At 38.3% G+C, this 25,097-nt stretch overlaps 1 protein-coding gene across 3 annotated transcripts in view; it reads right to left on the bottom strand.

The window, feature by feature from the left end:
* Positions 1–1,682: 1,682 nt before the first annotated feature.
* The window catches only part of PTPRC (protein tyrosine phosphatase receptor type C), a 77,761-nt gene continuing 54,346 nt past the window's right edge, over positions 1,683–25,097 (bottom strand). For all 3 annotated transcript variants that reach the window (XM_039329645.1, XM_039329647.1, XM_039329646.1), the window contains 17 exons: positions 23,638–23,672; positions 20,843–20,952; positions 19,849–19,939; positions 19,647–19,723; positions 19,523–19,559; positions 16,610–16,707; positions 15,582–15,707; positions 14,806–14,963; positions 14,334–14,469; positions 13,839–13,988; positions 12,412–12,502; positions 10,791–10,924; positions 10,043–10,165; positions 8,114–8,236; positions 6,329–6,513; positions 4,434–4,569; positions 1,683–3,421 (listed from right to left, as the gene is read on the bottom strand). In XM_039329645.1, coding sequence (XP_039185579.1) covers positions 3,143–3,421; positions 4,434–4,569; positions 6,329–6,513; positions 8,114–8,236; positions 10,043–10,165; positions 10,791–10,924; positions 12,412–12,502; positions 13,839–13,988; positions 14,334–14,469; positions 14,806–14,963; positions 15,582–15,707; positions 16,610–16,707; positions 19,523–19,559; positions 19,647–19,723; positions 19,849–19,939; positions 20,843–20,952; positions 23,638–23,672 — 2,089 coding nt within the window. In that variant the 3' untranslated portion in view covers positions 1,683–3,142. The remainder of the gene's footprint in view (positions 3,422–4,433; positions 4,570–6,328; positions 6,514–8,113; positions 8,237–10,042; positions 10,166–10,790; positions 10,925–12,411; positions 12,503–13,838; positions 13,989–14,333; positions 14,470–14,805; positions 14,964–15,581; positions 15,708–16,609; positions 16,708–19,522; positions 19,560–19,646; positions 19,724–19,848; positions 19,940–20,842; positions 20,953–23,637; positions 23,673–25,097) is intronic.

Genomic DNA, 25,097 nt, shown 5'->3' with positions numbered 1-25,097 from the left:
AGATGACAATACATTAGAAGTATTCTATCACAACCTGGTGGTTAATTAATGAAGTGCAACAGAAACCTTTACCTTCAGAATTGGACAAAGAAGCTGTATGGACTCCCCCCCCCCCCAACTTAATAAAAAGTTGTTTGAAGTCCACTTGGTATACATAGTTTCCCCAGACAAATGACTTTGCATTTTAGATATCATGGACACAAACACAACTCCAAAAAAAAAAAAAAAACAAGAAGAAGAACAAAATAGTAATAAAAAGAACAGCATTAAGACGGGAAGGACAAAGAAGGAGATGAATAAATGGGAGTAAGAAGTAACTGGACAGCAAAAGTGTTAGAAAAGAGAGAGAATATTTCTGGTTATGCAGTGCAAAAAGAATATAATTACCTGGCAGGAATTTCTTGCAAGCAATAGGCAACGATCTAATCTTCCAGTTAATTTTAAAAATATTCTCAGGACTGCCATTATTTACAACTACACGGGTGTTTTTCAAAGTTGGTAAATATAATCTACTGTGGACTGCAATATCCTGGCTGGAGAATTCTAGGAATTCAAGTTCACTGGTCTTAAAGTCACCAAGATTGAAAAAACACTAATCTATACCATGCATATTCTCAACAGCCTTTTTTTCTTATCATCACTGCAAGATGACACCCACTCTCAAGTAATCTTTAACCAGCCTATGGAGGTGGTCATGTACATCCATCTGCCCCTCTTTAAAGCAGCTGTAGTTTTCCTCTGAGTTATGCAACTGTCCTCCACGGTTCCTTTGATCCAGAGAAAAGTTGCATTTATTTTAAGGAGTTGCCAGCAGGTGCTGTTCAAATCTCCCTGTTTCTGTGGATAGAAAGCAAAGTTTCCCCTGAAAATGTGAAGTTTCAAATAGCCTTATAATTTCCTGGCTCACCCCTTTGCCATTACTCCATTGTGCAAATTGCATACTTTTTGTTGCCTGTTCCTCTGAAACCTTCATTTAGAACAGGGCTCTTCAAACTTGGCCCTTTTATGACTTGTGGACTTCAACTCCCAGAATTCCTCAGCCCAGCATGCCTAGCTGAGGACTTCTGGGAGTTGAAGTCTACAAGTCATAAAAGGGCCAAGTTTGAAGACCCCTGATTTAGAAGCTTTCTTACAGCTAGTCCTTGACTTACAACCAAAATAGAGCCTGCCCATCATGGCCATAAGTCATGACACTTGTAAAGCAGGTTGCCCATGTGACTAATACAATTTTATGACTTTTTTTGCAATGGTCATTAACTGACTGCCATGTGAATCAATGGTTCACTATTGACTGGTTTGATTCTTGATTAAAACATTGTAAAATGTGGTTATGTGATTGTGGAATGCTGCAAATGGCCATAAATATAAGCTGATTATCAAGTACAAATATAGTCACATGACCATGGGGAAGGGTAGCAATCGGAACTTCTGAAGCAGGTTATAGGTAGGATACTTAATGATTGATGATTGATAATCATTTAAAAACATAAACATGAATTTTATATATTTATAATGTATTGTATAAATATATTATATTTATACAATATAATGTATATTATAATGTTTAGCCTTTTTCATTGCCTGAAGTTTTTAATCATAATTTTACTTTCTTTTTATAAAAATATCCTATGCATTATTTTTATTTTAAATTAGGAACGGTTCAAAAATATAATATCTGAAACTGTTTTCCATATAAAATTTAATGCAAAGTGCAGGCTTTCCAAAGGAATAATAAACTATAAAGAATAAAATAGAGCATCTTGTAAATAAAACTTCTATTCAAGCCATAGAAACAAGAGTACAAAACAGAACTTCTGTATTAACATGTCTAAAAAACAGTAGCTGAATAAAATTTATCCAGCTTTCAGCATTGGTAACTTTAGATTTGTTGGTGATTCAGATGAATTTCTGTACATACAGTGACATCTTGAGGCCAAGTTTAGATGTGCAATTCAAAAACTTTTACTAGAACGTTGTGCTTTGGCAAAAACACTTCCAAGTTGCTGCTGAAAAAAGGATATCATATTTTCAGTAGCTGAGCTTAACTCAAAGACATTTTATCTTTTTAAGGTCCTTTACCCAATTTCTGTGACCAGGTTTATGCTAACTCAGACCATCAACTTTATTTTAAATCTCTCTTGTTTTTTGAACATTTGTCCAAGCTGTCTCAATTCATTATTACCCAGTAAACCTGCAAAACTGAAATCTATTCATTTCATTTTAGTATGCGATGACTCCAGTGAACATTCTACATTCTTTTTCCATATTTAAACTGGAATCACTTTGTGATTGTTAGAGCCAATGGGGCAAACCTAATTAGACCTATGTATCATTAGCATGTAATCTCTATGGATTTCGACCAAAGATGAAGGGTTTTAGTCCCCATTCCAAGACATTTATAAATAACTCTCATGCAATGTCAGAAATTCGTTTTAACATCCAAATCATTTTAGAGGTATGGGCCTAATATGAAAAAATATACTACGGCAAATGCAGAGAAGGTCAAATATGTCAAGATGGTGACTATAAGTTCATACTTGAAGCCTCATCCCTTTTTTTTTTACTTTCTCCGGACATTCAGAATCAATTGTGCTTTCTTTTTGGATACCAACTTGAATTTTTTTCACAGACAAATATGTATCTAAACATGTGCATGAACAACTTTCTTTCCTCTTACAAACAATAGCAACAAGAAACAGTAGAACAGTTGACTTCTTTTGGAGCTATGGAAGAGATCTCTCTCTCTCTCTCTCTCTCTTCGCGGGTATTTGTATGTAGGTCTTCCAATTTTACGCGGGAGAAAACCCGAACAACCAAAGACCTACATATATATATATATATATATATATATATATATATATATATATATATATATAAAGAATCCTGTACTTCTAAAAATATTAAAAGTACAGATTATACCCAGTGATTAAAAATGGCAAATCTCCCATACAAACACACATACAAAATTCACAGTCGTCTTCTATCTATCCAATAGTTCCTCATTCTTCAATATTATTCCTTGGAGGAAAATAATCCTTTGAGTTTTACAAGACGTAAAGGAATGCCCATTTCTAATATTCTGGTTTCAATTTTCTTTTGCAGGAAGATTCCCTGCAGCACGTGGAGAGGATTGATTCAAGGTCTAAGCCATGTCACTTAAAACCAGATTTGTAGGTCCATTAAAAGAACTCTCTGCTTCCCTAGATGTATCCTGGCCTTTGAAATCATCGCACATTTCAGCATCATCTCCATTTTCTTGACTCATAAGATGGAAATCAGATTCCAAAGAGTTATTCTCTTCTTCCTTCTTGGCTTCCTTCTGGATGTTAGTGATTTGTTCATGGCATTGGGTATTTTGTAGCTGTCCATTCTGGGCAGGATACAGGCTTGCAATAGTATCATATAGAAACTGATAATCTTCCTAAATGAAATTTAAAAACAGAAAGTTAGCATATATGCAAACCCATCAGGTATTCTTTTCTTTCCCCAAGCAGTAGTTTCACTTAATGATACGATAATGCTCTAAAAAAATGAGAGAAAGAGACAATGTGCTGCCTAGACTTAATTAGTTAATATATTTCAGTGTTCATAAATTTCTGCTATTCTCACACTTGGTTTTCATGGATACAGGAAGCCTTTACAATGGATTCTTAAATAAGAGATATAGATTACCATTGGCAAGATTTCCTAAATTATAGTTCGTCGCTTGTCCATCACTTACTATCTGTCAATATCCAGCTCAAGAATCTAAATAAAACTCCATGTTCATTCTGTTTCCGAAAATATTACTGTTTAGTGAATATTCTGCATGGTAATGTCAAAGCAAAACTAACTCTGAGGTTCCCAGACACCTGTTCATAGAATTAAACAATGATTTCTTCAGCCAAACCCCCAACATCTCACGTAGTCCAACAATTTCATTTTGTTATGGAAACCGTCTGCTTCCTCTCCACATCTGCTGTGGTGTCCTTGGAAAGGTTTCCGGCTCTCATGGTCTTCAGCGGAATTGTAGAGGTTTTGCTTCTCCATCTAGCCCATTCTAAAGCAATACCCCCCCTTACTCTAAGCTGCCAAAGTTTCGTTCTTGACACTATCCTTGCCTGCTATAGCACAGAGATATAGCAGAGGGTCCCACAACAGGGACAGGAAGTGTCTCCTCCCTTAAATATACACAGAATAGAAGCCAAATTTATCCAGTAGTAGTTACTTCTTTGATTCAACTAAGTATGTGTTTCCTACTTTACTACTAGCAAAAAATGTTCAACATTGAAGTATTGAATGACCGTCCAAAATAAATCAAAAGGCAATTATAGTCAATAAAGCAATTGTTGTTTGGACTCTGAACAATTGCTTACTGAATGATAATGACAATGGAAGAGATAGACTTTGGAAAATAAAATAAAATAAAATAACTACTAATATAATTTACTTACAAAGGAGGAGACCATTTCTGGTCTGGCTCTACGAAGAGCTTTCACAACTTGGAAAACATCTATTACACCTTCAGTCTCAGCACATTCCAAGAGATTTAGCAAAGCACAAAATACTCCCGTTTGCTTAGAACCATCGCTATAAATATATATATATTGTATGAAATAAAAATATATATTAGTTAACAGTGGTAATGAAATGGAAAGACTAACAAAGCTCAACATTGTACAACATATGTTCAGCTCCCATAGGAGAAATGAGAAAGAACTGCTAAATCTTAAATTAAGAGGAGGGCTCACTGGAAATTCTTAAAATATAGGTGAAAAAACAAACAACTTACTTTGATATTAAAACAAATGTTACTACCATTCTTGAAATAAGTGAAGAAACAGTCAAATGAATTAACAGTTCAAAGAATAACAAAAAAGGGAGAGAGGATTAAGTACAATAATCCATGGTTCTTAAATTTGGCCAGTCTTAGAAGTAGATGGAAGAGTTCAGTACTGCACTCTTGAATAATTGCAGAAGCCTTAACTTTTGATTTAGGGCTCTGTGCAAAATATAGATTACTGACTTTATTTTATTTTATTCCATTATTGATATGCTCTCCATCTTGCTTGTTGGCTTACTGGTTACATATGTGTGCAGTTGAACATAGTAGGTTTGTGCTTCCCTGATTCATTCCAGTTTTCTGAGCCCTGTCCAAATTTCTAATTATTAATCATTGTGTAAAGACAGCTCCATTTTTTTCTGTAGTAGTACCAACCTTTTGCTGAGTTGTCTTTGTGACACAAGTGCTGTAGGCTTTCTGTAAGAGCCTCCACTGCACAGAATTACAGATGTTTCACAGATTCAGGTAAAACAACTTTGAATTCAAACAGAATGAATACTTATTCCAGAATTTGGTCCTGGCTAACATAGCTACCATGATCAAGAGTGCTATGAGGGGAAAATAGACTCTAGAGCAGGGGTAGGCAACCTTGGCTCTTTTATGACTCGTGGACTTCAACTCCCAGAATTCCTGAGCCAGCATGGCTCAGCATGGAAACCTTTCCATTTCTCCTCAGCATGGCTGGCTCAGGAATTCTGGGAGTTGAAGTCCACGAGTCATAAAAGAGCCAAGGTTGCCTACCCCTGCTCTAGACTAAAGCAGTCCAGAAATCTTCCTTTGGGTAGGATCCAGAAAAAGGATATAAAATGGATACTTTAACTGTTTTTAGTTCTGCTGTATACCACCCAGAGTCTCTTGTTTGTTAGATGTGTGGCTACATAAATTAGTTTAATTAAGCAATAAATAATGTTGCTTTTTTTGAACAAATAATTTATATAATAGCACGAAAGGTTTGTTATCATTCCCGTCTATGATTCAATGTGGTGTGGATTCCCAGGAAAGGAGGGGCTGCTTTTCTGAGGGCAAAAAGGCAGTGGATCTTGGAAACAATGGTTTGCAGGAAGATTTTCCCAGAGTATATCTGTATTATGCAAATGATTTCTTTAGTCTGGCAAGATTCTGTCTATAGATGAAGACTAATAAAGGAAATTACTCTTAAGTAACTGCGTTAATCTTTTTAGCAAGGACAGAGCTTTCCTATTTATGACACTGTTGTTATACATTTGTACTCTGCCTCAGGATCAAGAACTATAGAACATACAGTAACCAGTGGTGGAATTCAGCCAGTTCGCACCACTTCGACAGAACCGGTAGCTAATTTTTTGTTATCCAGGCCCAGAATGGACTTCCAAAAGCGGCATCCACACAGAGAACCGATTGTTCACATATTTGAATCCCACCACTGACAGTAACCTAGTCCAATATAAGTATTATACATGCAACAGGCACATTAACTCACAATAGACCTTCAAAGCATGTCAAAATACCACTAAAGATGATACCTACCCACAGTGGACAACAAGTGGGACATTCTTGATCTTGTTGGTCATATTTGCTTCAGCTGCATCTTGGGTTGAAAACTTCTGTTTGAGATTCTGGATCATGGTGGTTAAGTCTTGGGGGGTTTCTGGGAGAGCAGAACTATCCCATTTATGGTACTGATATTGAAACACTTTCTTGTTATCTTTCCTCTGCAACAAACACAGACAGAACAAAATAATCCATGAAGGTTCAGAGCCTTACTTGTACACGCACAAAATTCAAAATGCTTAACCTGGAAAGCCTGGCATAGTGCTGACCCAAATAATTACTTTTGCTGCAGAAAGCCAAAGACCTCACTAATGCTTCCTCAAAAGATCACTTAAAATCTTAGGAGCTATGAACTTCTTTACTGACATTATAGTGACTAAAGTGTTTAGTTGCTCAGTGCCTTGCTCAAGTTTGTCAAATAAAAACACCAGTTGACATTTATGAAGCTGTGTGGGGTGTCTTCGGCCTGGAATAGAGACAGAAGTCTCCTCTGCCCAATGTTTCCATGTAAGATGTAACCGACACAGACTTTTAAGAGGGATTTAGCATCAGCACATAGGTGATTCTTACAGACCTGTTTCCCAATATCTCTTTGACTAGGCTATTTCTACAATGAATGAAGGTGAATATAGCGTCCCAGGATACTGTTGCAGGATCCAGTCTAGGCCAGTTACCAGGACAAGCAGTTTAGTCTTCCGAGCTTTCGGACATGTGCTAGAGCCCATCCTCAGGGAACTTCTCTCCAGCAGAATGAACTGGGGAGAAGTTAGAAAGAAATTCCCCAAAGGTGAGCCGCAGCATGCATCCAAAAGTTCTGAAGACTAAACCTCTGGTCCCAGTGACCAGCCCAGATTGGATCCGGTTTCTACAATACTTGCTGTTTTGCACTTTCCTTCTCTCTAGTAACGGGTCAAGCCTCACAGCTTTATTGTTATTGTTTCTATTTCTGCTCTTGTGTTCAAACATATTGAAAAAGTATAACTTGAAAGAGTTAAAACAAAAGAAAATTATTTAAATAGAAAAATAAAATTACTGTAAAAAACAATCATACATAGGCATTCTTATAAAGATTATGTAAATAAAGAGATGGGTCTCAAAAGATGCCGTAATGACATGGTAGGTGCTTCTCAAGTACGATATAGATATAGATACAGATAGAAATAGAGATATTTGGAAGGGAAGGGAAGGGAAGGGAAGGGAAGGGAAGGGAAGGGAAGGAAAGGGAAGGGAAGGGAAGGGAGTCTACATCATGGTTTAAATTCAAGATGTATTCCCAGTGAGTTGGAGATCATTAGAATCCCCAGAAAATATGGCCAATGTTTGTCATGTTGGCTGAATTATAATAGTTGAAATCCAGCACAGGTGAAGGGCATCAAATGAAATGAATCCTATTTACACAACAGTAAATATGTAAATATGTAAATACAGGCTACTTTAAATCATTTGAACAGCTATAGTTTGTCCCCAAGCTGCATTAAAAGGAATCTATATCTATATCTAGATAGATAGATAGATAGATAGATAGATAGATAGATAGATAGATAGATAGATAGATAGATAGATAGATAGATAGATATCTCCATCAGTTCAATATTTGGAAACATAGTACTGTAGAATTTAAAATAAATACAGATTTGCTTAATGATATTAATAACATATAGAAATAAACATGGACACTAAAGAAAATAGAAAATGAAATTTTGGAAATGCAAGCAAAAGCCAGAGATGATGTAGATGAGGATGAATAATTAGTCTTTTTACCTTTACATGAGTTATATCAAAGGCACGAATGGTGTAACTGGAACTACAGTTGCTATCTTTTAATTCAACTGTGATATTATCATATGTCATTTTTTCTTCGTGCCAATACTGCGCACAGAGTTCCTAGAATTGAAGAAAGACTGTATCAGTGTTTCCTATGTGGAAGAAACATACATGGAAATATGGACAAAATAAAATGAGTTGCCTTGAACCAAATTATATAAGAGCAATATACAGGGAGTCCTTGGCTTACAACCATTTGTTCAGCAACTTTTGAAGTTACAATGGCACTGAGAAAAGTGACTTACTTCCAACCAGTCCTCCTTACTTACAACCATTGCACTATCCTAGAACAACCCAGAACTAAGGAGAAATTTCCTGACAGCCAGAACAATTAATCAGTGGAACAACCTGCCTCCAGAAGTTGTGGGTGCTCCAGCACTGAAAGTTTTCAAGAGATTGGACAGCCATTTGTGTGAAAAGGTATAGGGTTTCCTGCCTGAGCAGAAGGTTGGACTAGATGACCTCTAAGGTCCATTCCAACTCTGTTATTCTATTCAATTCTATCCCCAAAGGGAACATGATCAAAATTCAGGACTTGGCATTTGGCATGTATTTACGACAGTTGCCGTGTCCCAGGATCACTGTGTCCTCAACTTACACAGTTCATTTAGTGACTGTTCAATGTTGCGATAGCACAGAAAAAAGTGACTTATGACCGTTTTTCACAGTGACGCCCTTTGCAGCATCCCCACGATCGTGTGATCACAATTCCAATGCTTGGCAACAGGTTCATATTTATGACAGTTGCAGCATGCTGGGGGTCACGCGATCCCCTTTTATGACCTTCTGACAAGCAAAGTCAATGGGGGAAAGCCAGATTCACTTAACAACCAGGTTACCGCCTTATCAACTGCAGTGATTCACTTGAGGCAAAACATAAAATGGGACCAAACTCACTTAACAAATATCTCACTTCAGAACAAAAAAAATCGTTGGGCTCAGTTGTGGCAGTAAGTTGAGGACTGCCCATAATGGCCATTTGAAAACCTTCCTAGCTGGCTTCCAGCAAGCAAAGTAAATGAGAGAAGCCAGATTTGCTTAACCACCATAGTGATTCACTTTTAACCACTGCAGTGATTCAGTTAACAAACATAGTGACCAAAATCATTGTCATGAGCTCCAAAAACAGGCAGGGCTTAACAAATTTTGCAAAGCAGTGTGGAACTTAAAAAAAAAACAGCAACATATATCCGGGGGGGGGGGAAATCTGCAAAAAATGCATATCCTCTTTTTCATTTGTATTTTATACTTTTATAAGTTTAATAAAATTATAATTTAGGAATGCTATTTGCTAGAAAGGCAAGGCAAAACATCAGCCATAGCTGATGTTTGAACATTTGTGATAATGTTAGATGCAGTACATCAATGAGCCAAGATGGCGCAGTGGTCAGAATGCAGTATTGCAGGCTGACTCTTCCCACTGCCAGGAGCTCGATCCTGACCAGTTCAAAGTTGACTCAGCCTTCCATCCTTCTGAGGTTGGTAAAATGAGATTTTCTGGGCCAATATGCTGACTCTGTAAACCACTTAGAGAGGGCTATAAAGCACTATGAAGCAGTAATAAGTCTAAGTGCTATTATATAACTGCATTTGTAAAACACCTGAAAACAATAACATACTGAATATCTTTTTCTAAACACATATTCTTTGATAAATCACTTAAATACTTACAATCAGTTACAATCCTCTGCCTTTCAATCAAGGATAGGTGCCCTGAGGTAGATTCAATTTGTATATTTTGTTTCCTAATGGATATGCTTTTGGTCAGGGTATCTCTACACTGTTTGGTTTAGAGAATTGAAACTTCGGCATTTTTCCATAACAGAAATATAGTCGCAATATGACTATAGAGATAAATTCGCTCACCTGATTATCTGTCAACATAACAATAACTTTGACTTTCTTTTGATAAACCATATTCCAGAAGTCACCTATTGTTTCTGGAAGTGGTCCTTGTGTTGCTATAATTCCATTTTGAGTCCAGTAACTCTGAAAATAAATAAATAATTCAAAACCAATAATATGAAAATTTGCAGGGAGTAACATATAAATTGAATGCATGGTAAATTAGAGGAAAGATAAATTACTGTCTGACATTGGTTAAAAGATGGTAACTTGCTTTAAAAATCATCCATGCAATTGGGAGAGATCAAATAAAACCCCAAAAGGCAAATCTCGGTTGATTCAGTTAATTACTGACATAAAGTTCAAGAAAGCAATATATACCGATTCATACATTTGTATACATCTATAAGTACGTATCCATTGAGGTGTAGTGGCTCCTTGGCTTAATGATGCCGGAACTCTGTTCTGGGCGTTCTATGACAAAAAAAGCCCTGCCTATAACAGGCTGGTATCTTGGCAAGCCAAACTACTATTCTACAACAACCTTGTGGTCTTCTGGCTACTGTAACAAAGCCATATGCTAATAATAATAATATCCATTGAAAGTAGGAGGGGAAAAAATCAGATTTTTTTACGTTGAGGAAAAGAAATCTTTTAAGGACATTTTAGATTTCTGTGTCATGAAGAATGCCTTTTAATTAAATGATTTTTTAAAAAAAGTTGGAAAATAACTGTAACTTCAAAGACAAAATGAATCAAGTACACATACTGGTATAAAGGAAGCATTGATGTATTTATTGGGTTCCTCTTCACAATCACTATCCTCATCAGAAGAATCGGCATCGAGTTCACTCTCTCTGCTCCCTTCTTCTTCATGTTTGAATAACACTCTGTTGTAATCATCTGCACAACAAGAAAGTCAGAACATACAAGTCAGATATCTTCATAGAACTTAATAGCACATCTCAGTTATTCATAAACCACCATAAGAGCTTATCAGTGGCAGCTTATCAGTCCCGTTAGTCTAGAATAAATGATGCAAAGAATTATTATAATCATACAAGCTGGATCTTCATTGGTGTTAAAAATGGCAGCCATGCCTGCTTGACTCATTCCATCTCTCTCTCTCTCTCTCTCTCTCTCTCTCTCTCTCTCTCTCTCTCTCTCTCTCTCTCTCTCTCTCTCTCGTCTTCTACAGCAGTCAATCATCATTTCTTGACTGCTAAATAAGACCCTTTCATTGGGGACAAAAGAAGCAACCCACTTGCTGGCAAATAAGGGTCAGCATAGCAAGAGTACTTATATACCACTTCACAGTGCTTTACAGCCCTTTCTAAATGGTTTACAGAGGCAGCATATTGCCCTCAGCAATGTGGGTTCTCATTTTGCTGATCTCGGAAGGATGGAAGGCTGAGCCAACCTTGAGCCGGTGAGATTCGAACTGCCAAACTGCTGGCAGCCGGCAGGCAGCAGAAGTAGCCTGCAGTACTGCATTCTAACCACTGTGCCACCACAGCATAGCTATTTAGTATTTGTCTTGTAAGCTCTGAGTTGGTTCCTCCTGGGTTTCCATGTGAATTTTAAAATGCTAATATTAATTTATCTATATACTACTAAAGCTCTTAGGTCTGTCTATTTGTAACCTTCAACTGGGTGAAATAGTGCATTGTAAGGCAACAGTTTTTGAACCAAGGAACCTCAAATGGGCGAACGTGCAGAATGCATCCAAAATCTAGGATCATTACACTCATAGGATTGAAATTTGGAAATGTTGTGCCCACTTCAGCATTGCCATGCTGTCACATTGCTGTGATCAGCTGTGGTCACATGAAGTCATTGCTCTGATTGCTTCCCACAAGTCAGTGGGCAAGCCAGAAGGACAGGCACTGGAGAAACCCAGGTCCTGGTTTGTCCTTAGCCATGGAAACTCACTGAGTACCTTTGGGCCAGTTATTCTTCTTAACCAGGGTTGTTACTTTGGGAAAAAAACAGGAGGAGGAAATAACCTGTACAACATTTTGAGTCCTTATGAAAAGTGGATATAAAATTAATTAACAAATAAAGGTGATAAGACTTGGAGGTGTAAAATTACAAAGGAACTAAAAGTGCATTAATTCATCTTATATTTCTTGATTCCCCCCCCAAAAAAAATTGATTGTATCCCTTAGATGACTGAGGCAAAAGCTAATATTTTTAAGGGTCTTTTCTTCTGCAAATTACTTGGAGAAATGTGTGGCTTCTCACAGGAGCAGGAGATGCAGAAAGAAAGTTTCCATGCAGTTTGTTATAAAAGTTCCCAAAAAATTCTTTTAAAATGTAATGTTATTTTTTAAAAAATTCCATGGATCATTTAGAACAGTAAAACTCAGATTTCCCTTTTCAATACTCACATGGAATTACTGTGCAACTCCGGTTTTTCTGTCTGTTTTCTTCCTTTCTACCAGCTTTCTGATTCTGCCAGTTCCTATATAAAGGCAGTCGCTAAAAAAACAGATGTACAAAAGAAAAGTTATAGTTCAGCAGAAATGCTAAACTGTATCTCACCACTATACTGTGTTTACTTAATTTTAAATGCCAATCAACTAAGGCAGATATGTCAAACACAAGGCTCAGGGGCCGGATGCGGCCCGCGAAGTGGTTCCATGTGGCCCATGAAGTCATCCTGGAAACAGTGAGGGAATGGCCCCCGCTGCCTGGGCCCTGGCCCAGGCTGGCTGGGAGCCAATGTACAATTTTGTGGTGGCCATCTATGCTGAAATGCATTCAGTCTTAGCTCCACAAGGCCGTCTAGAAACAGTGAAGAACCAGCCCCTGCCGCATTGGCCCCGCCCTGCTGGGTGCATGCTGGGGAGGTGTCACCCTTTGTGAGGACTGAAGAAATGGACCATGCCTTGGCGCTTGCCCCAGTCCCACCTCCTTCTGCCAGAGACCCTCAGATCTGTCCCACTCCTGCCCAGGCCCCCACAGGCACCCTTGACGCGAACGATGTTGAGCTGGCCATGCCCACCCAGTAGGCCACACCCACTCCATCCACGCCCACCCAGTAGGCCGCACCCACCCTGGCCACATACCCCGGCCCCCCAAGGGCCCTCAATGAAATTGAGTTTAACACCCCTGAACTAAAGTGAGTAGAAACCAATTGGCAATGACACAGAGTATTAACATTCCCACCCCTGTTTAAAATTAAAGTATTAGTTTAGCAGTCATTTGCTGTATTTATTTTATTTTATTCATTTATTTATTTTTTAAAAAAGATGTCCCTATGGACTTTACTCTACTAATCGTTGTTGACTATAGGAGGTAGTGTTCATCGTTTCAAGGTCATGTCATGCTGTTCACATGGCCAGCATGACATCACGGAGTGCTGTTAGCTTCCCACTAAAGTGGTACCTATTTATCTACTTGCATTTGCATGCTTTCAAACTGCTCTATGGGCAGGAGCTGGTGAGGTGAGGACGGAAACTCACCCATTATGTGGTGCTCAGGTCTTGAACCTGGGCTGCTGGCTTTCTAGCCGACAAGCCAACAAGCTGACAAGCCCAGCATCTTAACCATTAAGCCACTGCATCGCCTCATTTATTTATATCCCATCATTATTATTTTCACAAATTTTCACTCAAGCCAGTGAACATATCCTTCCTCATATTTTCCCTGTGAAGTGGATTGGACTGAGAAAAGAGTGACTGCTCTAGAGTCACTCAGCCTGCTTTCAAGGCTAAGGTGGAACTTGAACTCATGGTTTCTTGCTTTCAAGTCTGGTGCCTAAACCACTAGACCAAGCTTTCTCTGTATGTCCATAGAAAGAAATCCTTTTTACCTGAAATTCAGCTTCTAGCAGAGATGGATCATTGGGAGAATCCTTTTTCTTTAGCTGGCTGAGATAGTTGGGCAGTTCTGAAACAAAGACTTCTGTTTCGCCAAACTGGACATATTCAACCAAAGCATGGTGGATCAAGATGTACTGTGCCTATTGGGTCCAAGGATTGCAGATCTTGTAAATGGTGGAAATGGAAAGTTGCAGCAAAATGGGACTGGTAATTGAATCAGCTCAACATTGCATAAAGTAATATACTGTATTTGAAATAAAATTCTTTAAAACTCCCATAGCATATATGTTATAAGGGGAGCTTATAGGAACTCTTGTTTTTAAAGAGTTTCCTGGACATTAGTCCCTTTGAATTCTATGGTGGTGGTTGCAGAAATGTATACAGTTGTAGGTAGGTGAAATAAAATATCACAATATAACAAAGGTGAGAATTATTTCATACATTAGAGAAAGGCAGTGCTAATTAATCGAACTCTTTAAATATACCTCCACTTGAACCATGAGGCATCGCTGACGTCGTAACTTTGCAATATACCCGTATACATCAACTCGTCCTTCAGCTTCTAATGCCTCCAGCATTGCATCAATTCCAATATAAGTTCCAGTGCGTCCTACACCAGCACTGTCATAATCATAAAAAAATAATAATACAATAAGCATCATTCAAGTTGCTGCTGTTAAGATTGACAGATGGGAAACATGCAAGATTTGTTCTTAAATCAGTTCAACTCAACTCACAGAGAGTTTGATGTTTGATAAAGTTATTCCTCTCATTACACATTGATAATATTCCTTTTATTGTTTAAATTGTTAAGTAAAGTTAAGCAAATATATTGCTTCAATTGTTTAGTAAAGATTGTGTGTTGGTATCACTATGCAGCTTTTATCAGTATCATCTAACTGGATGTGTAAAGGAAGATCAATTAAGCACAAGCTTATTGAGGAAAACTTATTTTACCTGCAATGGACTACTATTGGGCCACTAAAAAAGTTGCTTAAAGTATTGACTCGGCGGCGCAGCTTGAGCAGGAGATGGGGGTCATCAGGCACCCCATGATCTGGCCAGCTTGTAAACTGAATGTGGGTCACATCTCTTCCTGCTGACTTGTCTCTTCTCTAGAAAAAAAGTCAGTTTAATGTCAGTTAAACATCAAAAATTTGTAGCAATCATTGATTAGTCTGACATAGGCCAGAGGTGAACAAGATTATGAAAAGCCATCAACACACAGTCATTCCAGGTTCAGTTTGGTTAAGACTCCTTCAAGATAATCCAGTGTTAATCACCAAAGCAAAAATCTACATAGTAGGGCAATAGATATGGCAAAGAAAATGAGACAGGAATCAATAAACCATGGATGCATCTCATGATTCTAGGCATTTGGATATTATAACTATCATCTGGATATTACACGAAATGTCTCATAGACAAGTATCTACTTCTGTCAACCCTATCAGGTAGACCAGAGAGAAAATCAACTCCACAGGAAAACAAAAAACTATAGCTTATATTGATGTAGGCTATAATAACGGAACCTTGCAGATCTTCTTATACTCCAATAAATCAGGAAGGCATTTGGCTGAATTTCTTCCAGATATTATCTTGTTTCTCAGTATCTCACACATGTTTCAATCCTCTTTGCCTAGGTAGAGTTCTTGCATATTCTGCCAAGGTCATCTCCCTTACTTTCTACAATTATTGAACAAATTGTTACAAGTTTTGGTGATCTTACTTACGTGGTTGATGTGTAGCTTCTGAATTATGTAATCCGGACACACTTTGCATTCATTTATGTTTACTATAATGTCCCCATAAGATGCAGTCTCCTCCTCCATTGATGGCCAATACTTGGCACATTTGATCTATGGAAATACAAAGATGCTCAATTATTTTAGCAGGATGGAACATACACTTTCTGCTTTATTGCTAATCAGTTGGGTAGATTTTCAGTTTGTCTTTGTTATTGGGTATATCATTCAGTCTAAAGACACATTTACACAATGAACTAGCGCAAAATATATTTAGATTAAAAAGAGCCTCAGTGGCACAGTGGTTAGAATGCAGTATTGCAGGCTAATTCTACCTACTGCCAGCAGTTCAATCCTGACTGGCTCAAGGTTGACTCAGCCTTCCAGCCTTCCAAAGTCGGTAAAACAAGGACCCAGATTGTTGGGGAAAATATGCTGACTCTGTAAACTGCTTAGAGAAGGCTGTAAAGCACTGTGAAGTGGCATCTAAATCTAAGTGCTGTTGCTATTGCTAGATGGTTGTATGCTGCATGTCAAGCTTGGCCAAAGCCAGGTGAAGACACTAAAGTAGTAGTTGTTCACTTTTATTCCTTCCAGGTAGCATGAATAAAAAACAGGTCTTACCAGAAAAAAAATGGCAGCAGTTCAAAATAAGTTTAACATTCACATCAAAGCGAATAGACCAGCATAGGCTTAACATTAGCACAGGTAAGAGCTATTTTCTACTCTTGTTTCTCACATTCCAGTTCAGTAACCAACTTTTCATTGAAACAGATTAGTTTGCTTAGAATACAATTAATAAAACAAAAGGCAAAGTGCTAAACCCCAAGGCCATTATGTATCATTTCAGGTAGCTTATAGCAAAGACGTTTCCTGTTAAATTAGCTAAGCCAATTATGTCAACTTTCATTTTCAATAGCCATTGACACACTGGAATAATGGGTGCTTTAAAAGTGAGGTTTTTTCCCCCCAAGTAAAGGAACTAATAAATCACACAATGGATATTTTTCTCTCACCTTGCTGCCTTCCTCACAGCGAGTCACCATGACAACAATGGTTGCTTTTTGTTCCCAGATCATTCTCCAGAAATCGTCTATTGTCTCTTCCTTGGGACCTGACAAAAATATTACTTTGATCACGTGAAACATTTCAAGGTAATAATTAGGGATGGGCTAATTTCTCAACTGTAATGTCATAGAGTTTCCCTTTCTCCAGCCCTAAATAGATTGCATCTCATTGCTTCACTGGTTTGTAATTGTTTTTCCCACAGCACGAATATTTCCAAAAGTGTTTTTTTTCCCCTGTGGTTAGAAGAATATTACTTTCTCCAAATTGAAGTAGCACGGTGGAAATATGCATGCAAATATTCATATATTCATGCTTTTTTGTATATTTTAATAATAATAATCATTTATTAAATCTGTATGCCACGTGATTCTGGATGACATTTTTTCCTCGTGTAGACATGTTTTAGAAGGAATTTCCATTAATATATACACACACATGAATTTAATTTTATTTACAGGACTCCAATCAGTTGGTATTTGTCTCTAATATTGCTTTACTTCTAATTTGATATTTTTTCTTCTTGTCTATTTGTTTTATACTATTTTCAATCCATTCCATTTATTTTAACCAAATATATTTATTTCTAATTAAAGAACAGAAATTAAAAAGATAAAATGACATTTATCAATGGTAACCTAGAAACCACCATTTCAATAAAACCCAAGGTAAACCCACTCTTTATTGGAAACATTGACAGTTTTTCTATAGCAGAAATTATATGCAACAAAAGAATTCTGTTTAGGTTGTCTCTTTTAGATATTATATTATTTTTACATACTCCATACACACACACACACATTCAAATACACACATATATTTCACTTGGAGTACGAAGTAAGTATAAATACATACTCCATACTCCAAGTGAAAAAATATATATATATGAAGGGCCTTGGTGGTCTCTAGAGCTGAACCAAGCTCAGAATGTACCAAGGAGCCCTCATTTCAATCCTAAGCTACAAATATTCTCCTTCATTGGAAAAATAAAATATTTACTATAAAGATTTTGAATATCTTTAAAAAAAATTAAAAAACAAAGAATGTGAATTTCAAGTGTTTGGGTTTTTAAAAAAATATTTTAAACTATTTTAATTGTTTTATGGACTTTGTAAGTTACCACAAGCCTGTTGGAATGGGGACCATAACAAATTCAAACAAACAAACAAACAAATAAATTAAATAAATAAATTCTTAGAGATGTTTAACAAGAACCAACTAAACTTGGCTTTTTCCCCTAATATGACAATTCGTTAGATACATTTTTGCAGGGCTTTTTTTGGTCATAGGACGCACCAGAACAGAGTCCCGGCACCTTTTATCGATGGATTTTCAAGAGTTGTGTTCTTTTCCTATTGATGCCCTTCCTATCCTCGTTTGCTTTTGAAAATGCCCCGCTGGCAGTATGGTGCAAGCAGGGTCCCCTCCGGCGCTGTCTGCCTACTCTAGGAGGAGCCATGAGGCACTGGAGCACCACAGCCATGGTGTGGCTTGATTGGCTGGGTCGGACCATGTGGTGTGGAAGCAGATGGTGGCAGTGGGAGACACATAAACACAAGAAAGTGAGTGAGCCTTTTGCCTTCCCTTAGAGAAGGTAGGGTTAAAAAGAGGCAAAGCAAGAGGAAAGAAAGGCAGCTGGTGTGGAAGCTTGCCCAACAGCGAAATTTTGCTGTTTCAGTTCCTTGGGTAGTTCAAAGGCTGGGATGTCTATGAAAATCTCTTTTCAGTCTTTTATACTTTATATTCAAACTGCAGAGGGGAAGAATAAGAATAAAACAAATGCCTTGTGATTTGGAGGTATTATTATTAATAATAATATATATACTGCTCAAAAAAATAAAGGGAACACAAACGTATAGGATCCTATACATTTGTGTTCCCTTTAATTTTTTTGAGCAGTATATTAATTATGTATTGGTCAGAGGTAAAGGTAGACCTACAGTATAAGGTTTAATCAGATCTATTATTAAATTGGGTTTAACTTAAAGGTAAATTAAAAATAATCTGTTCACTGCCAAAGTTTCAACTTTAATTTGTTTCAAGTCAATATCCATATTAAACTTCAAATGTAAATTTTTCCACCTTGTTTGACAACTTCTTAAAAATAATTCAATCTTTTACAAGCAACCAAATTTTGTTCTATTGGGCCAATTTCATTCCACATAGAAAGCAGACATTTCTACTCATTAAACTAAATGGGTATGCCAGTGTTAAATGTCCCAAAAGATTAATAAAATGCCTTCTTGTAATTTAAAGCCACACAGTGCATGGTAACATTAATAGTATAAATTTTACCCTGAACAAAATCCTAGTCTTTTAGATACACTAAAAATTGAAGGGTTTTTTTTTTTCAACTACAAAGGTAAACATTGTAGGGTAGGCAAGACAGATTGTATAACGTGTGTGAGTTCCAGCGCCTTTTTTTTTTTTACAAAAAAAGCACTGCATATTTGATTATCTTTGTACAATCTATGGAACTGATATAAATTAATCCCTAGTGATGGTTACTGTGAACCAGCTAAAGGTAAATCTATGGAATCTAAAAGTTTATTATTTTGCCTGAAAGCAACTTTCATTTTAAAAGTTGCAATTTGCCCAGAACATAAAAGGAACAAAGCAAAGAAGATATAATTGCATGTCCTTATGCAAATAAGGAATGTGTTGCTCTCTAGGATAGAAAGAATAATGGATGGGCAAGTCGTGATGTAGAACGGGAAGGAAACTTCCACAGCTATACAGGTACATACCAATTTGTTTTATGGTATGAAAGGGCCCACCAGTTCTGCTTCAGAGACAATAGAGGTAGCAATAATTGTATTAATTCATTTCTATGTGCAATTCAAAGTCAGAAGGATAATACAAACCTTGTGCAGCAATGTATTTTCTCATTTCTTTGAAACCCTATGATAGAAAGTCACATATAAGAGTTAGAAGATGATAAACAATGTCTGACTATGAGTTTGCACATTTTGAATGAAAGTCACTCACATCGATATAGCTTGCATTTATGTAGTCGTATCCCTGCTCCCCAGGGCTTGAGGCAAGCTCCACACGGTTGTAGTCGTCTTTTCATATGGAAACAAAAATCAAGATCAAGAATGTCAATCAATATTGTCAGTTTGGTATAATTTTTGAAAGCGGGCAGGGGAGACAACGACTTGAAAATTTCACGTTTGCATGATGTGCTTACAGGGCAGGATATCGATGTAGCGGTTTTTGTTCTGGTTAAAAGGCTTGCGTGCTTCTTTTATAGGGTATTTACTGAAGACTCTGGGAATGCTCTGCAAAAGACAATATCCATCTGAGCAAAAAGCTTTAGGTAAAAAAACAAATTCAGAGAAAGGGTATGAGCTACTGAATCCCTGTTTTTGTTTTTGTTTTTGTTTTTTGTTGTTGTTTTTGGCAGCTATTCTGATTCCAGTTTTCTATTTCCATTTTGTTTAGCATAAGACACAAATAATTCAGCAGGATGTATTTCTAAATGAGCCTAAAACACAATAATTGAGGCCTATTAAATAAATAATGTAATCTGAACAGAGACATAAAAACACTTGTCTTTCATATTTATATACATACTTCAGATTATTATGAAGAGACTGTTATTGTATAGCCCAGGGGTAGGCAACCTTGGCTCTTTTATGTCTCGTGGACTTCAACTCCCAGAATTCTTGAGCCAGCATGGCTCAGCATGGAAACCTCTCCATTTCTCCTCAGCATGGCTGGCTCAGGAATTCTGAGAGTTGAAGTCCACGAGTCATAAAAAAGCCAACATTGTCTACCCCTGATATAGTCCTATTCAGACATATGTAATCTAATCTCCCTGATATTGAAAGGAAGGGGTTTTTTATGATGCTGCAATCCCTTGCTTTGGGGTTGAGTCAGGGCGACTGATTGGAACTGAGCATTTACTGGACGGATGCCTTCCTGATGCCTATGCAGAGTTTGCAGCAGACAATTACTCATTGCACCCAGAGAGAAAGATCTGCGGCTACCTAGGATCGAACTCACAGCCTTCTGATTGTGAAGCAAGAGCTCCACTTCTGGGCCACCAAGCCACTCCATCATATTGAAAGGGAGTAAAAGAATGAAAATGTATGAGACCCTTAGGGTGGGAACTATCTACTAAAGAAAGCCAACCACCATCACTCAAAGACTCTCCTTAGATTTTCCATTGGGATACTAACCTGAAATTCATCCAGAAAAAGCCTTCCTTCATCTGCTATTTTTCTCTTATAAGTCTCCCACAATAACTCTGCAGGAATTGGGTCTATGTTCTTCATGTGTCTTTCATCATCTTTAAAAGAGGTAGAAATATTTCCAGTTAAGCATATGTGCCTTGCTTCTGATAGGTATAATGAAACAGTAATTCAATACATGCTGGAGCACATGTGTCCAAATTATTGAATGGGTTTACTGCCTGAACTCAATGAGCTAAGCTTTAAAACTTACCCCAAATTATTCAATTCAAGGGCATTTGATTCATTTATGGCATATGCATTTAACCTTTCACAGTAACAGTGGAGAAGTGAATAAAACATCCCCTAAAACTAAAAGGATCATGCAACTGCAATTTATTACAACAGTTTTTCCATCTTCCCTTTAGGATCCTTAAATCTGCCAAGATTGAGACCACTAAAATGAAGGCAGCATACATTTTCTTGTAATTATTGCTTTTTTGCAAGAAAAAAAATTATACATGGATATTACTTGTAGATACTGTTTTTAATATTCTTCAGTGGTGCTAATTGCATTTTTTCTTTTAAAAAAATCCCTATGTAGGAACAAGGGCTTAGAAATTTGTTTTGATCAAGGATCAGGAAAGAATTAGTCTTTTTCCACATATTGTATATTTTTTTGTGATGCTAATCAGGCCACATTCTATTTACAATTGAGCCTGAATTAGAGCAAGATGGCTTTTATGTCTTATTGAAGTTGGCCCTCATTTACAAAGATAAACAGTGTTTTTTAGAGTACCTAGTTTAGTACATGTGTTCTTTGTATTAGAAACTCTTGAAAAGGCTCTAAAGCAGACATGTCAAACACAAGGCCCAGGGGCCGGATGTGGCCCATGACATGGTTTCATGTGGCCCACAAAGCCATCCTGGAAACAGGGAGGGAATGGCCCCTGCTGCCTTGGCCCAATTTTGTGGTGGCCATATATGCTGAAACGCATTCAGTCTTAGCTCCACAAGGCCGTCTGGAAACAGCAAGGGACCAGTTCCTGCCATGTTGGCTCCGCCCCTGGGTGTATGCTGGGTCACCCTTTGTGAGGAATGAAGAAATGCACCATCACTTGCATCACAAGTGGCCAGCAAATGGCCCTCACCTACTTCACATATCCAGCTTGATGGGCTCCGGGAAAGGGGTTTCTGCAGGCAGCGGGGCGGTCTCGTCACAGCGCCAAGAGCTGAGCTGGGAGGCCCGAATCTGATGAGAAGTGCAATGCTGCCTAGCCCTCAGCCCACCCAATTTCAGTAGGCAACAAGGTGCAAAGCTGGTGAGCTTCGCACTGCCCGGCTCAGCCTCTTGGCGCTGTGAGGAGAGCACCCCTCTGCCTGCCGAAACTGGACAAGCTGGGAGCTGGACGGCATCACGCTTCTTTTCAGATTTGCGCTGCCTAGCTCAGCCTCTCGGCATTGTGAGGAGAGTGCCTCGCTGCTTGCCAAAACCAGGCAGGCTGGGGGCTGGACGGCAATGTGCAGGTAACGTCGACTCTCACGTTGCTCATGGTGTCCCCTCCCCCAAAGCCCACCAAGCCAGATATGTGAAGTAGGCGAGGGCCATGTACTGGCCACTTCCAGGCGATGGTGCATTTCTTCATTCCTCATGAAGGGTGACACCTCCCCAGCTGCGTTTCTTCCCTGTTTTTCTCCTTCCCTCATCTCAAATATTTTCCCACCACTCTGGTCGAAGGAAGGAAGGAAGGAAGGAAGGAAGGAAGGAAGGAAGGAAGGAAGGAAGGAAGGAGAGGGAGGGTCTGAGGGAAGTCCTGCCTTAGTCCTGCCCTGCTGCCTATCCTCCTCCTGGCCTATCCTGGGGGTCTCCCATCCTATTGCTAAAGAAGCTTTGGATACAAAGCCGGGTCTCCTCCCTCTGACTTTGCCTTCGTACCCATCATGAGCAACCTGGCTAAGGAGAGCAAGCACAGCAGCAGCAGCCTTGAGGAGGAAGTAAGTGCAGCTGAGTGCCCCCTTGGGGAAGTGGGGCTGGGCTTGGTGCCGCGCGTGCTTGAGGGTTGGGCTGGGCATTTGACCTCTGCTGCCCAGAGCTCCAGGAAGCCCGTGGCACCATCCAGCCCCCCCTTGCATGGCCTGAGAGGAACAGTGAGGCTCTTCCAGTGGACCATGTCTTGGCGCTTGCCCTGGTCCCATCCCCTTCTGCCAGAGACCCTCAGATCTGTCCCACTCCTGCCCAGGCTCTCATAGTCACCCTTTATGTGAACGATGAAGAGCTAGCTATGCCCACCCAGTAGGCCACACCCACTCCATCCACACCCACCCAGTAGGCCGCATCCACCCTGGCCACACCAACCCGCCCCCCCCCGAGAACAACCGCAATGCTGATGCGGGCCTCAGTGAAATTGAATTTGACACCCCTGCTCTAAAGAAATATAAAATTATGCTGAATAAAGTTTAAGTTCACTGTTCAAAATGCCATCATAATAAAGCTAAAAGTTCATTTCTGGACAAAAGAGAGAGAATAAACTAAATAAAATAAAGAGTGGCTGCCACTTTTCACTGTTATTTTTACAATAATAATGAGTGTGCACAATTCCATTGATATATAGGCCATGTATCTATTGATGTAAGAAAGGATGATGAAAGAGGCAACAGTGGGCTTAGGGCTTCTCTTTATTGTATCTCAGTTCAGAAGTAGGCCAGGAAAACTCATCAAGGTAAAGAATTCCATGTAGCAATGGAATTCCTAGAAAAAAAACTTTCGTAGAACTATTTCAAGGGACCTAGAATTAAATATTTACCTCTGGTTACAAGCCTTACTCCTTCTTCTTCATCTCTGCAAAAAATATCAAGAGATATGACTGAATGCTGAGAACAAAATATTACTATTTTTCAAGACCTTTTAGTACACTGGTGTGATCAGAATGTGAACACATTAAGCATTTTTTTCTAATTCTGCTACTCCATCTTTGAAAAAGAGCAGGTTCCCCTCCTGTTCATATAAGACCCGGAACAGCAGAGTGTGCTGCCCTGATACATATTAAGAACTATTTCAAATGCCACATTTTTTTGAGCTAAACTTGAGGACAGCCTCACCCCCTGACATACAACTGAGCATATTCCTGATCTAAATTACCCTGGCTTTATGTCATTAATTGATCCCCCTGGAGACCACTTGAAACTGGTTTCACTCTATTTGCAGATCCTAAGACAGGCATAGCTTCAAATGCATGGCTCAGATCCTTTTACCAAGGTTTGAACCCACAAAACTTTACATGTGACGATTGTGTTAAGGCAGTGCACTTGACATTGGTGTCAAGAATTGGGAGGAAGGTCTATATATTTCATGTACATAATAAATACACAGAAACCTGGGTGCTTATTGGGAAAAAGTGGGGAAAAACAAAAAAGGTGAGGAAAATTAAAGGTCATCTCCTAGAAGAAAACTTGATGGTTGGAACAGAACCATTCAATCAGCATCTTTCTAAATGTTCAATGTAAGTACATTGACCAATGGTTTTTTTAAAATATATAAATCTAAAATTATCAAGTTCCAAGGAGAATAAAAACGAAAAGGCCAATAAATGAATGAAGTACATAAAAGTTACTTAAGATACTTAAGAGATTGCAAATAATATTAAAGAGAAATAAATTCTAAAAATAAAATATTACTTGGGTGTTAAGAGCTAAATTAAGAAGGCCAAAATATTAGTACAGGTAGTCCTCAATTTCAAACATTTGTTTAGTGATCGTTTGAAGTTCCAACAGCACTGAAAAAAATGAGTTATGACTGGTCCTTGCACTCACAACCATTGTAGCATCCTCATGGTCACGTGATCAAAGTTTAGACACTTGGCAACCAGCATGTATGTGCCATGGGGTCATGTGTGATCACCATTTGAGATCTTCCCAGTTGGCTTCCAACAAACAAAGTCAGTGGGGGACGTTAATGACTGTGTGTTTCATTTAACAACTGTAGTGATTCACTTCTGCAATGATACACTTAACAACCATAGCAAGAAAGGTCATAAAATTAGGTGCGACTCATTTAACAACCATCTTGTTTTGCATCATAAATTCTGGTCCCAATTGTGACTGTAAGTTGAGGACTACTATAAAACTATACCCCTGAGAAAATCAGAGTGACAATGAACTTCCATAAAATCGAAAGAAATCAATCAACTGAGAGGAGGGGGAATTTAAGTGTAGCTATTTAAAATCTGGAAGGCATTGGTTTCTGTCTTGAACACAACTGTCAGTA

The sequence above is a fragment of the Crotalus tigris genome, unplaced genomic scaffold (assembly GCF_016545835.1).
Source record: "Crotalus tigris isolate CLP2741 ecotype Arizona unplaced genomic scaffold, ASM1654583v1 scf7180000024401.5802323, whole genome shotgun sequence".
Lineage (NCBI taxonomy): Eukaryota > Metazoa > Chordata > Lepidosauria > Squamata > Viperidae > Crotalus > Crotalus tigris.
The sequence above is the reverse complement of the archived record's forward strand: the minus strand, read 5'-3'. Positions and strand labels throughout refer to the sequence as shown.